The sequence below is a fragment of the Lagopus muta genome, chromosome 2 (genome assembly GCF_023343835.1).
Source record: "Lagopus muta isolate bLagMut1 chromosome 2, bLagMut1 primary, whole genome shotgun sequence".
In the NCBI taxonomy this organism is placed as follows: domain Eukaryota; kingdom Metazoa; phylum Chordata; class Aves; order Galliformes; family Phasianidae; genus Lagopus; species Lagopus muta.
Genome location: NC_064434.1, coordinates 99,940,176 through 99,952,640, shown reverse-complemented (window position 1 = coordinate 99,952,640; position 12,465 = coordinate 99,940,176). Strand labels below are relative to the sequence as shown.

At 44.4% G+C, this 12,465-nt stretch overlaps 1 protein-coding gene across 1 annotated transcript; it reads left to right on the top strand.

Moving 5' to 3' along the window:
* Positions 1-806: 806 nt before the first annotated feature.
* Positions 807-9,901, top strand: LOC125689729 (carbohydrate sulfotransferase 9-like). Its single transcript, XM_048937251.1, has 2 exons — positions 807-947; positions 2,221-9,901. Exons 1-2 carry the CDS (start codon positions 863-865, stop codon positions 3,030-3,032), a joined length of 897 nt encoding a protein of 298 aa, XP_048793208.1. The 5' UTR covers positions 807-862; the 3' UTR covers positions 3,033-9,901.
* Positions 9,902-12,465: the final 2,564 nt, after the last annotated feature.

Sequence of the window (12,465 nt, the reverse complement as noted above, 5' to 3'; positions counted from 1 at the left end):
CTGTTTCGTAATCTTACTGCAAACCTTGCTGTTCTGTCTACCCATTGCACCAGGAGGAGCACACACAACAGCTGAGTTTAGATGCACCTTTTAAGCTGGGAAGGAAGAAGACTGCCCTTCCTCTCTGGCCCTGCACACTGATTCCCCAGCATCAGGCTATGCTGTGCTTCTGAGTTTTGGGGGACAGCTTGCAGGGACACAAGGCCTGACCTCCTAAGCAAGAGATATGGGGATCCCAGAGCTCCATCTGTTGGGAAAAACTCAACTCCATTTTCCCAAGGAAGGCAAATGCACCCATGGCACCTCCAGACTGCAACCCCTTTCCTATTCATCTTCATGGAGTCATAGAACCACTCGAGCTGGAAGGGACTCTTGAAGGCCATCTGCTCCAACTCCCCTGCAATGAACAGAGACAGCTATGGGCAGGTCAGAGCCCCATCCAGCCTCGTCTTGGATGTCATCTTCACAAGTCAGGCTTCCGGGGAAGGGGAGACACCCCAAACAGCATTTCACCAAGCAGCTATACTGACAGTGAATGACGTATCTGTGGCTGTCTCACCCCATCAGGCTCTGCATGGGGATGCCGGCGTGTGGCTTCTTTCTGATGGGGTCTACAGTGATGTGGCACGGGCAGCGTGGCTGACTGCTAGGTATGGTTCAAATGCTGATAAAAAAGCAGATTTATGCTCGTAAATGCAAAGCAGAAGGCAACACTGTGTGTTCCCTGCCCCTTAGCCAAACAGCCACCCAAACAGTACTTTAACCCAGGCTCTGGGCGTGTTTTGCCTTAAATCAACACAGGAAGCTCCTGACACCCGTCCTCCATGTCTGCACCCGCTCGGTGTTGAGGTACAGCTCTGCCATGCGCTTCCTTCTCCGCATCATCATTGTAGCCACCCTGGGCATCACCATCCTTGTGACCTGGAGGCTTCTCTGGACGCCAGGAGGTAATGCTCACAGCGAGGCCGAGCTGCTCCACAGCACAGGAACAGCTCTCACCGTGGGGCCCTGCGTCTTTATGTCCTCAGAGGGGATCTGTATCTCAGGGGTGGGGGAACGAGGTGTCAGGCTCAGGAAGTAACTCAAGAAAGCTGTGCTATGGGGAAATAGGAGGGAACGAGGTTCTGCTTCTCTGGGGAAGCTGGAGGGGGCTGCGTGAACTGGATAATGCATCTGCTGCCTGCATAATGCATGCCCCCCTCCAGTCCCTACAAACGCTGGGCAAAGCCATCGCTGTATTTTGCAAGTGTTTTGGGTCTGGGTGCATTGAAGATTACCTCAAGCTAGCTTCCAGCACTGCTGCATTCTTTTCCTGCATTCCTGGAGTCCTTTCTCCATAGTTTTGAGAAGGGCTTATCTTCCCTGCCCGAAAACATCCCCAAATCAGAGGAAAATATTTAACTTCCCAAGGACACAGAGGAAACCATCAAAATAATGTTCCTCTCAGGGCTGCCAAATGCAAGTTTGTGGTACTAAACATACATCACAAGGAACATATTAATCTCTGCCTTGATGTGAGCCTTAAGCCTGGAATGGCCTCATCACATCCACAATAAGAAGATAAAAAGTAAGGAGCATAGCTGAAATTTGACAAATCCAAAGCAACTGTCAACTGTCCTTTTATTTGCTTTCACTCTTCATGTGCTTTCAGCTTTTTATTTGCTTTTTCCTTTTCATCTTCAGGAGAAAGAACTTTACATGCCAAAGTGATGCAGGAAGCTAAGCCATGTGGACTCCTAAATCACTTCTAGCTACAGAGAAAGATCTCTTATTTTGGCATACGTTTAATATCCAATGTTTAACTCTCAATAGATCCAAAAGGGCTTGTAGGGGGGCGTGTATTTATATTTGCAAACCAATTCACGACTCCTTCATCTCTCTGAACACTTCTGATTCTACTTGCTCTGCAAGCTCACTTCTGTTGAAAGAAGTTAAAAACAAAAACATGGATTTAGCAGAGAACAAGATCTGTAGCACAAAGCAACTGTTTCAATCACCACTCAAAATCTGTAGCTTGGGAAAAGCACAGTCTGGGCATCTGTGAGCTCTCACAGTCATAGGGAGCCACTCAGAGAGCTCAGGAACAGAATCCATCACGCCTTCTGACCCCATGAGATAACAGCACTAACTGGAAGGAGAGCCTGCCCACAGCATCTGTGGTGCTGGCTCATGGTCACAGCAAGGCTTCCCTCACCTCCTGTGTTTGTATGGTGTTCCCAGGTGACATGGCCCCCAAGGCGGAGGAGGATTTCACTCTGACACTGGACACCTTCCTCCATGTTCAGCAGCTCAGGAAGAAAAGCCTGAGAGCTTTCTGCAGCCGGTCAGGCAAAGCCACCATGCTCCAGACAAGCCGTGAGGAGAGAGCTCATCTGCTCTCCAGGGTTAGGGTGAGCACCAAGCTGAATTTCCTCTACTGCCAGGTGCCGGCAACAGGGGTGGAGGGATGGCAGCAGCTGCTGGAAGAGCTGGAAGAGAAAGAAAATGGGACGCTCCCAGCACCGCTTCCCTACCCTCAGCAGCACACTCTGCAGACAGAGCTGGGCAGGCTCAACCTGAGCACGATAGAAGCTGTGATAGGGTCCTACACCAAAGTGCTCTTTGTCAGGGATCCTTTCCAGAGGCTGGTCGCTGCTTACCTGCAAAGCATGCACAGAAGCTCTTCCTTCAGCAATTTTGTCCAGGAGGCTTTAGACACGGGGATGCAAAATGCCGGCACAGCCTGGAAACCACTCGTCAGCCTGTGCCTGCCCTGCCTCATTCAGTACGACTATGTGCTGATGTTTGGCTTCCTTAGGCAGGAGCTGGGCCACCTGCTGCAGCGCACCAGGCTGAAGGCCAACACCCACCTCCTCGAGCTCACCGATCAACACGTGCTGTGGACTTACAGCTGGCTGTCCAAGAAGCTGCTCGGCGAGCTGTCCCTCCAGCAGAAGCAGCAGCTGGCTCATTTCTACCGCTGGGACCTTTCTGCTTTCCCATTTTCTCATAGCTTGCTGTCGGACCATCTCAGCACTCCAGAAAGCTTGTAGGAATGCTCCATCTGGAGGGAACATTTCAGAGAGCATTAATTCAAGTGCTGTGAACTAGATGAACTCTTGAAGACCGTTGCTGTGTGATTGTCCATGCCACAGCTCCAACTGAAAGGGAAGAGAATTGAGATTGACCATTGCTGGGGACAAGGTTTCAAGGCCCTTTACACTGCTGAGTTGCATTACAAAATGCAGGACCAAGCCCTGGAGAAACACATGGCTTTGGGATAGCACTGGAGCATAGAAAACTGCACATCCACTGTGGTGGATTGAATAGCTTTCAACAAACCCAGCATTTGGGGGCATCCTCATGGGCGCTGAATGCACTCCTATTTGTAGTCTGGGCACTCTCTTCCTTTTGGGCCAAGAGCATTGGCAATGGCTTCTTTGTGACGAGCCTGCTCACACAAATGAAAACTCCTAAAGCAGCACAGCCAGCATCTGCCTACTCTACGCAAACCGGTGAGATGGCACTGTGTCAGACCTCCTAGGGAACTGCTGATGGTGTTCCCAACCCTGCTGTGCTGTGAGAAGGCCAGGCCTGCCCCAAGATTCAATCACACTGCAGGGCAGCCCCGAGCAGCCATTGTCTTCTTCAGACTCAATCACAGTGCTGGTCCATCCTCACCAGCCAACAAGGGTCCTTTCACCTTTCCACAAGTTCCCAGACATATACAATTCCCTTACTTTCAACAGAACTAAGCGTTGCCTTGAAAAGGTAGCAAGGCCATAACATTAAAGCCAGAGACTGAACCTAGGGAGCACCCAGAGCCAACCCATCCCTCAACTTTGCCCTTGTCCTGTCCCTCACCCAAGCGGGTATAAATCACCTCAGGAATAACAATCAGTAACATTTCATTCCTCCCAGGTCCTTCCTCTGATGTCCTCTGGTGTTCAAAAGATGAGAGAAAGACATGAAAGGAATAAGCTGAATGTGTCGAATGAATCAGTCTTTTGTTAGAAACCTTAGCATCTCTAGTTTACATCTTTAATCAGAGAAGACAAGATAGCACATCAACTAAAATTCCATCAAGTCCCCAGCATAGCCCTAGGATTGCTGTAGACAAAGCCATCCTCTTTAATTTAGGATAAATCAGCTATTGGTCACGTTTTAAGATCTCCCTCTGAACCACTGCCATTACATATGTAAGACCTTCATCACAGTGAGCTAATGTCAAAATTCCTGCTTATCTTTCTCTTTGTAGTGGTGTGTGCTGAGGGCTCATAGAAGGGTCCAGCCCTCAGTGTCCCTCATACCTTTTTGCATCTCCACTTGAGGACTGTTTGTCCAGGTTCAGTGCTTTTAAGTCCTTTTTGGACTAAGAATAGGTGATAAGGTGATAATTCTCTCCCAAGTTTTGTTTATTTGTTTAAAAAAACCAACAACCCCAATACAATAACCAGGCAATTTCATACTGTCTTGCAGTGAGTGTCTCCCATCCTTGCAGCAATTCCAAACGAAATCTGTAGGATTTTCAGTTACATCTAGATAACATTATTTTCCACTTACTCTTCATTTGAATCTGCAGCACAGCTATGATCTGGCTGCAATCTTCTCTCCTGGAGGAAACAGAGATTGAGAAATGAAATGTGAAAATTCCATGAATCACAGTAGTTGAGCCACCTGAACATGGATTGTTTTCTTCCATTACAGTCCTACTGCCTTGTAGTCCCTCTGCTATAAGCCTATTTTCACAGGGAGAGTTTGCTCCTCAAGCTTTCCTTTCACATGTGCACACAGTATGGCTTACAGAAGGGAACTGTAAACAGGAGAAAAAAAGTTGCATTAAGCAACTCTGTTTAGCCTTAAGTATAGTGAACTCATGCTGTATATGCAGGCCTGCTATGTAAATATATACATGAGGACATAGCTGCAGAGAACAGCACTGATTGAAGCAGCTGAAGAACACATTGATTTAATACTACAATATTTTAATATTGAATTATTAATATAATATTAGATTAATAATTACTTCATAAATTATTAATTATTATTAAATTATTATATTTAATAATTATGTTTAAAGGCAGAGTAAAACAGCAAAGGAAGCAAAACATGAAAATTCAGATGCAAGATCTTGGTACTTCAGATCTGGGGAAGTAATACTGCTGAAAGTGTTAACCATAGTAGTGTCCCTACTGCCAAGGAAAGGCAATGAGAACTTCAGGAGAAGACAGTGTGCAGAGGGAGGCTTGCAGACTCTGTTAGAGATAGAGATTTTGGCACAGCAAAGTTATTTCAGTTCTCTCTACTGAACAGAGTGGCAGTGTGCAGGCTACTTCTGTTCCTGTTTACAGTAAGGAGCAGTACTCATGTTTCTGGGAAAGAACAGAAAAGCACCCTGAACCCAGAATAAAGCCAGTGTGACAAAACCCAACTACTCTGATTGCATGCACTGTTTCTTTTATCACGCATTTACACAAGCATTGAGCAGTTAAAGGCCTGCAGGTCTTGCAGGTGTACCCTGGATGAATAAGCAGCCTTGTTTTTTGGGCAGTCACAAAGAGCACACACAGAATCCTGTTGGGATGTCTCCAAATGTGGGGATTCTGTACATCTCAGGCTCTCAAGTGTACAAGTTCCCTTTCGGTGGGCAGCACAGAACCTTCACAATGAAGAGCCCAAGGCCTTGGACAAATGCTCTTATCCACATAAACATCCAAACAAGGTTACATTCATTATGCATTTTTGTTCTTTTCTGCACGAGAACAAACAAACAGTGATGACTTCAGAGTCCTCAGTCCTCCATTCCTGGCTAAATCCTTACTTTTCATCTCTAAACCCTTCACCTTTCTGTTGAGTACAGCTTGGCACCTTTGTACAACTCCTGTGCTCACACTGTGGTGTAACTGCATTTCCTGGTAGATGAAGCCATTTACTCATACAGACAAATGCATGTGCTGTTAAGTACAGGACATGAATTTGTTGATAAAGCAGCTGTGAGGAGCACGTACACACAGTCCTATATGAGGAAGCTCTGTACTCTATGCTCACAGAGACAGATATTCGACTGACTGCTCTGAGGATTCTCCACAAACATTCCTTAACCCACCTCCATGATCTCACAGCTTTATTACCTCCTTTTCTCTTTTTCCCACCCCAGATCTTCTGCAGCAATTCATAGGACAGAAGAAATTGCTGTCTCATTGATGGGCTCCATATCTTGAGTCCCAGCCCCAATCTGACAGGCTGAGAAGACAAAGGCTCCCTTTCCCTTCGGCCACTACTAAGAAAACATCTCTTTCAGAAAACGTCATTTTCAAAGAAGTCTCATTTCAGTGATAGCAGAGCTCTGCACCTCGTGTTAAAGTATTAAATCCTGCCGCAGCATCGCTGGAGTTGGATTATACTGACATCTAGAGTTAGCAAAGGAACAGTACTGCACTGGCTAGGTAAGAACGTGCAGATGCCTGATGAGACATCTCAGTGTATCAGACATCCCTGTGTTTATTACCTTTATTTGCAGAACATCTTTGTGATTGTTAGTGCACAAAGTACATAAGTTCTTTGTACTAGTTTCCTCTGGATTCACAACCCTGTGCCTGTTGCACAGTTAACTGTGGGTCAAACTGGTTTTCATAGCCAGCCTAAAATTTCTCACTGGGTACCCAATGAAAATCTGCAAATGCACAAGCTAAAGAGGATTAATGGTTCATTTAGAAAAGCCTGAGAGCAGTGTGATCTCTAACATGGTGAAAATAGTAATACTGCTTCACATACCTGTCCTATATCTGTGGCTGGATTCAGTCTGGTGCCAGAATCCATAACAATGTATGAATGTACTGAGAGACAGAAATAAAGAATAAATCAGCACAGCTGATGAAACTGGCACACTGTGCTTTCATATAAGGAGGAGCAATATATCTGTCCACCTCTACCCACACTTGGCCAGTGCTCAACAACTTATGTCAAGCTCAATTGCTCATGCTATCTTTTAAACTGAGTTCACCCCTAATGTAAAACAAAATAACTTTTTTCCCCTGGAGATTGATTGGAACCAGCACAGACTGGGTCCAAGCTGCCAGGAGCAATGCTCTGTACCTGAGCATAACCCATTAAGGCATTAGGTCAGATTCTAATGAATTGTCTTATTTCTTCTTCCTTTCCAAAAGATTCCAGTGCTATTTTTACTTAATTCTGATACATTGCTGTTCCTTTCTGCTAAGGCAGTGCTGCCATCTCTCACATAAGCAAATCCCATAACTAGGAAATGGACAGAAGGCCACACTGGACCAATGACAGAGCTAGGGACAGGCTGACAGCCAGTGCTCACTCCCTATGAATGTTTTCTTGATCCAAACAGAAGGCCATTTCCCTGCTGACTCCCTCATTGCTGTCACCTGTCAGACAATCCATCTCAACCTCAGAGCAAGCAGCACCGTAACTGAAATAGCAGAATGGCTTCTCTTTGTTAGTTTGAAGCAATAGCCAAGGTCAGGAATTCTAGACAGGAAAAACAAACAACAGAATCAGATTTCATTCCACAAACAGTCAAAAGAAATACCACCACATTGCAACTTATCAAAATCTTAATGCTCTTATGTTTTATCCTCTCCATCAAGCCCATGCAGAAACGAAAAGCATGAAAAGCTATAAACAGAAATCTGATAAAACTGCCCTATATTCCCAAACCCAATTGAAACTATTTCAGTCATTTTTATTTTCCAGTGAATCTCAGGGCTGACGGTGACTATTATGGACTCACTCCTATAAATCCAGTAGCAAATCCTTTGCTTTTTGAATGCAGTTAAATATTTCTTGGAGGTCATGTGTAATGTTTCTAGGTAGGAAAGGACATGTAGCCCTGAATTACAGCAACAATGGCACTGGGGCTATAAGTCCTCCCAGAATCTCCCTGGATGCAGTCAATGCAACTGAATAAGAACTGCCTCTGCAGTATGAGTACTCACCCATCTATGGAACCCAACCCCATTGCTGACAGGCTAACACAGATCTCACAGGCAATTTTAATCCAGCAAAGCGAATAGGAATTTGAAAACAATTAGACTTCTTTCTGACCAGGACTGAAGCCTATCTACAGAAATATAGGTAACCACTTCAGACTTATTTGGTAAAGTTTGTCATAGGCAGGCCCCAGGATCAGTCATAACTTAGGCTTTGGAGACAAGCCCTTGCAAGCTTTGTCTGTTTCACTTGCTCTCTTGCCTCAAACCTCTGCCAATGAGATGCAGAAAGATATATTTGCATTCAGGGGGTGCCAAGGAAAACAGTCTGACAGTGCTCATTTGTCTGCTGACAGAGACAGATTACTTACCTGGTAGTCCCAGGATCCTTTAGGATTGAACTGTTTCATCAGCTCAAGTCTTTTTAAGACGGTCTGACATGCATTCTAAAAACAAATAGAGAAAAGCAATTCTATAAGGCTTGAAAAGATAGCATGTAGTATTAAGAACACTTTAAAGCCTCAAAGAATTTTCTGTTTAAGTCAATATTTCCTTTAGGACTTTGGCACATATATAAAGGAACAAAGTTCAGTAGCAGATGGCTTGTTGAGTAGGAGAAACGTAAACTGAAAAGAATTTTAAAACAGATTATGCTGATAGAAGAGAGGAATCCCAAATACAGCACAGAAGTTCCCAGACCATTTCACAGAATACCTTAAATCCACTTGTTTATACAGTAACGTTACCAACTGGCTGTGGGTCACCCTAACACGTGTAGCAAGGTGAGCTCCTAACAGTGAACAAAATCCTGGCTGAAATTCAGCCTACTCCATCAAGCTGTGCAGAAAAATAAAACCTGCCTGAAATACTTCAGTTTTTTACTTTTGCTTCAAACCTGAGAATGACCAGGACTAAGTTCTCCTTTTCAATGGAAATGTCATATGCCCTATAAATAGATGCCTTGATAACTCCACCCCATGTCAGAGACAACTGTGATGATGCCATTGCTACAGAGACATTTGCTCTAAGCATGTAACACCTAGAAGTCTTTGGCTCCACAGCATAGGCCACAAAGCACCTGCGAGTAACAATATACTGTGCTTCAAGTGTAAGATCTCGTTAATTACTGAGATAGTCAGCCATTTAAATAGATAATCTGTTCATTCTGAACAATCACAAAGACTCAATTTTATGACTACAGAAATATTGAATGAGAAAAAAAATATTAGAACAAAATATGTCCATTTGTTATCTAACACCCCCTGACAGTTATAGAAGTTGTGAGATCCCTTTGCCTGCAAAGCCCTTTCTAAAGTTGTTTTCCTTCAGCAATAGATAAATACACAGCAAGTTATCATCTTCTTGAGCCCCAGCTTATGATCCAGTAGCCTTAATACTTGGTGTCAGTACATGGATGCTTATTGCATTGATACCCACACTGACAGATCCAGCTGTTGGGGAGGTATTTGGGATAGCGTTCATGATGGTCTAACTGAAATAAATGTTGAAGGTGGAAATTCTCAGCAACCTGCTAGCAATCTGCAGAGCAAAGAAAAACAATTTCTAAGCAGCTCTTTTATAGAGGAGCACGATCATTCACTGCCTACACTGCCAGGGTTCACACTGCAACTTCCATCCTCTTCCAGTGAAAAGTTTCTCTTTCCTTGGAGACTCAGTTGACCTCATGTCTACATGGGGCAAACTTAGCAATTTTCTGGCTAGTTTTCAAACACAACATGAATACATGTGCACACTTTTGCCAAAACAACGGGCATTCACTTCATTATTGTGAGACCAAGTTCTTCTCTCAATTACAAGAGTATCAGAGGATTAAGAGCCCCATTAGATTCCCTTTTATTTCCATGCAAAAGCATGGTTGTTCTTAGGCCTTTTCACCTATTAAGATATTAAAGAATATAGAAAAATGCAATGTGACAAATATACCCAAATGCACAAACTGTACTTTCATGGGACGACAATAAATTGCTGTAAGGTTAGACTGTAACCATAACATGCATTACAAGTAAAGATGAGAATTCTAATTCTCCTGCTCAGATGCAGTAGTACTTTGAAAACCCAGCTGTTGAAACAGTTAAGAGGAATTAATTATGATTTGTTACCCTAGATGTGCACCCAGCAGCAGTGTCAAGCTGCCTGAGACAGTGCTACAGATTGAGTGTAATCAACTCTTTGAAAGGGTAGATAGCAGCAGGACAAGGAGAAATGGTTTTAAGTTGAGGGAGGAAAGATTTAGGTTGGATGTCAGGGGGAAATTCTTTACAGAGAGAGTGGTGAGGTGCTGAAACAGGCTGCCTAGAGAGGCTGTGGATGCCCTGTCATCCCTGGAGGCCAGATTGGATGGGGCCCTGGGCAGCCTGGGCTGCTATGAAATGTGGAGGTTGGTGGCCCTGCATGTGGCAGGGGGGTTGGAGATTAATGATCCTTGAGGTCCCTTCCAACCCTGGCCATTCTGTGATTCTATGATCTCCCATGTAACCCATGTACTGCACATGGCTCCTTTGATATTACACTGCCCCCATATTGCCTCCATGCACAAGAATAGGCATACCATGAATGAAGAGCCCCATTTTACAGCCCTATGCTGAACTGAGACAGCAGCACAACCTTGCTGCCCTCCAAAAATACACTTCCATTGTTCCAAACAAGTGTCACACTGATGCACATCTGACCATAATTGTTCTGTATGCCAAATTGTTCTAAGCATGTCCTATGCATAGACAAAGTCATGCTTCTGTAAATAATCCTACAAGATACACCCAGCTACACTACAGAGCCCAAACACCTGTATGCCCCCTACAAGTAACACTCACCACCTCTGTACAGTGCACACTGAAATATGTGCTCCTCCTTACAGCAACCACATAGCTCTACGTAATGCCTTGACACATAACCTCAGTGTAACAAGTGGAACTCCATTCCACAGTCACAGCACTGAGATGCACATTGTACAGACCAATAAATGACTGAGACCACGTGCTCCACTCCCATTCTTTTGCTGCTCAGAGCTCCTGCCATCACTTTCACATCTTTTCTAGGCAGCAGCAACAGCTTTTGGCAATAAAGATTTGGAGAAGAAGATTTGGAGAAGAGGATATGTTGCTTATAGACTTCCCCAAGAAATCAGATAATACTTTTCTAAGGAAAAAGGATGTTCCTGATGCTTCCTAAAACACCAAGCAGTTCACTTACCTCCTGCTTAATCACCTCAGGGTTTTAGCAGAGCACCTTCTTTATTCTACAGAGCACTGAGGTTGCATGAAGTCATTGAAGCCCCTTGCCAGCTGGCCTTACCACATGGAAGCAGCACTGCAATATCCATGCTTGCCAACCCACCAAATACAGCCTGCCTCAGATGGATGTGAAGGAATCTGTTGAGAAATGAATCTGACCAGGGAAACCCAGAGCTTACCCCCAGCCCAGGTCTCCCTTCCCTTGGAAAGACTCTAAGTTCAGGCTTAGAGAAGGGATCTCCATCTCCTACCACCATGATGATAAAATGTGAAATGCTCACCAGTACAAAGCATTACAATTTAACATAGAATTTGCCAAACAATTAATATTCGGCTTGCTCCCTTGCTCCATCTAGCTGAATCAAAGAATTTTGTGCCAATCTAAAAGTAAAATGGAACCTTTCCTTTTTTTTAGAAAACGTGCTCCTTCTTTATGTATAATACACTCCAGTGATCATATTCTCACTTTAATAGGCAAGGCTGCTGTTTTCAAAAATGTAGGGTAATTTCTAAACAAACAAAATAGATTTGGCCCAGGTTCCTACACCTCTGAGCTTTACAGAAACCAGTGCCTGCTGTTGCATGAGGATAGTGTTGCAGCCCTGTGAGTGTATACAAAGAAGTTTTTTGTCTCAGAAGATGCTTGAGAGGCCTGTGGGAGACTCTAAAGGACTCCCTGCTGCCTACACGTGGTTGCCAGGGGCAACGAAGATAAGGGGAGGGTCCCAGCTCATGTTCTGCTTCTGAGATAGATGGAAGTGACCCTAAGATGAGGGGCCCTAGCTGCACAGGAGTAGATAAGGCTGCGCTTTCGTGTTGAATGTGCAAAACGTGTTGTTATCTTGTGAAAACAGAGAAAGCCCAGATCATTTATAAGGACTTTGCAAACAAAGGACTACTGCCTTTTTATGCCTTTTGGCCCATTTTTGCCTGACCCCTTTTGTGCCTTTTTTCGTTGTTTGCCTTTTTGCTCAGAACACCCCATCGCTGACTGAGAAGTTGCACTCCCCATCCCTGCTGCCTTCCAGATTCGTGCAATGTGAAACTGCAGTGGTCACTATCTCTGCATTCCTATAATGAACCCTTGCTTTTATTTTCTGTCTTTTCACTATTGCTTTCTTCTAACCCCCTCCCCCCCATCCCCAAGCCTAACTATCCAGGAACATATGATAAACTGGTTGGGTGATACCGACTTGCCTTACTGTGGGCATATATATACATGTACACATATATATATATATCATTAATCACCTCCCCTGCAATAATTGGAGCAAGTC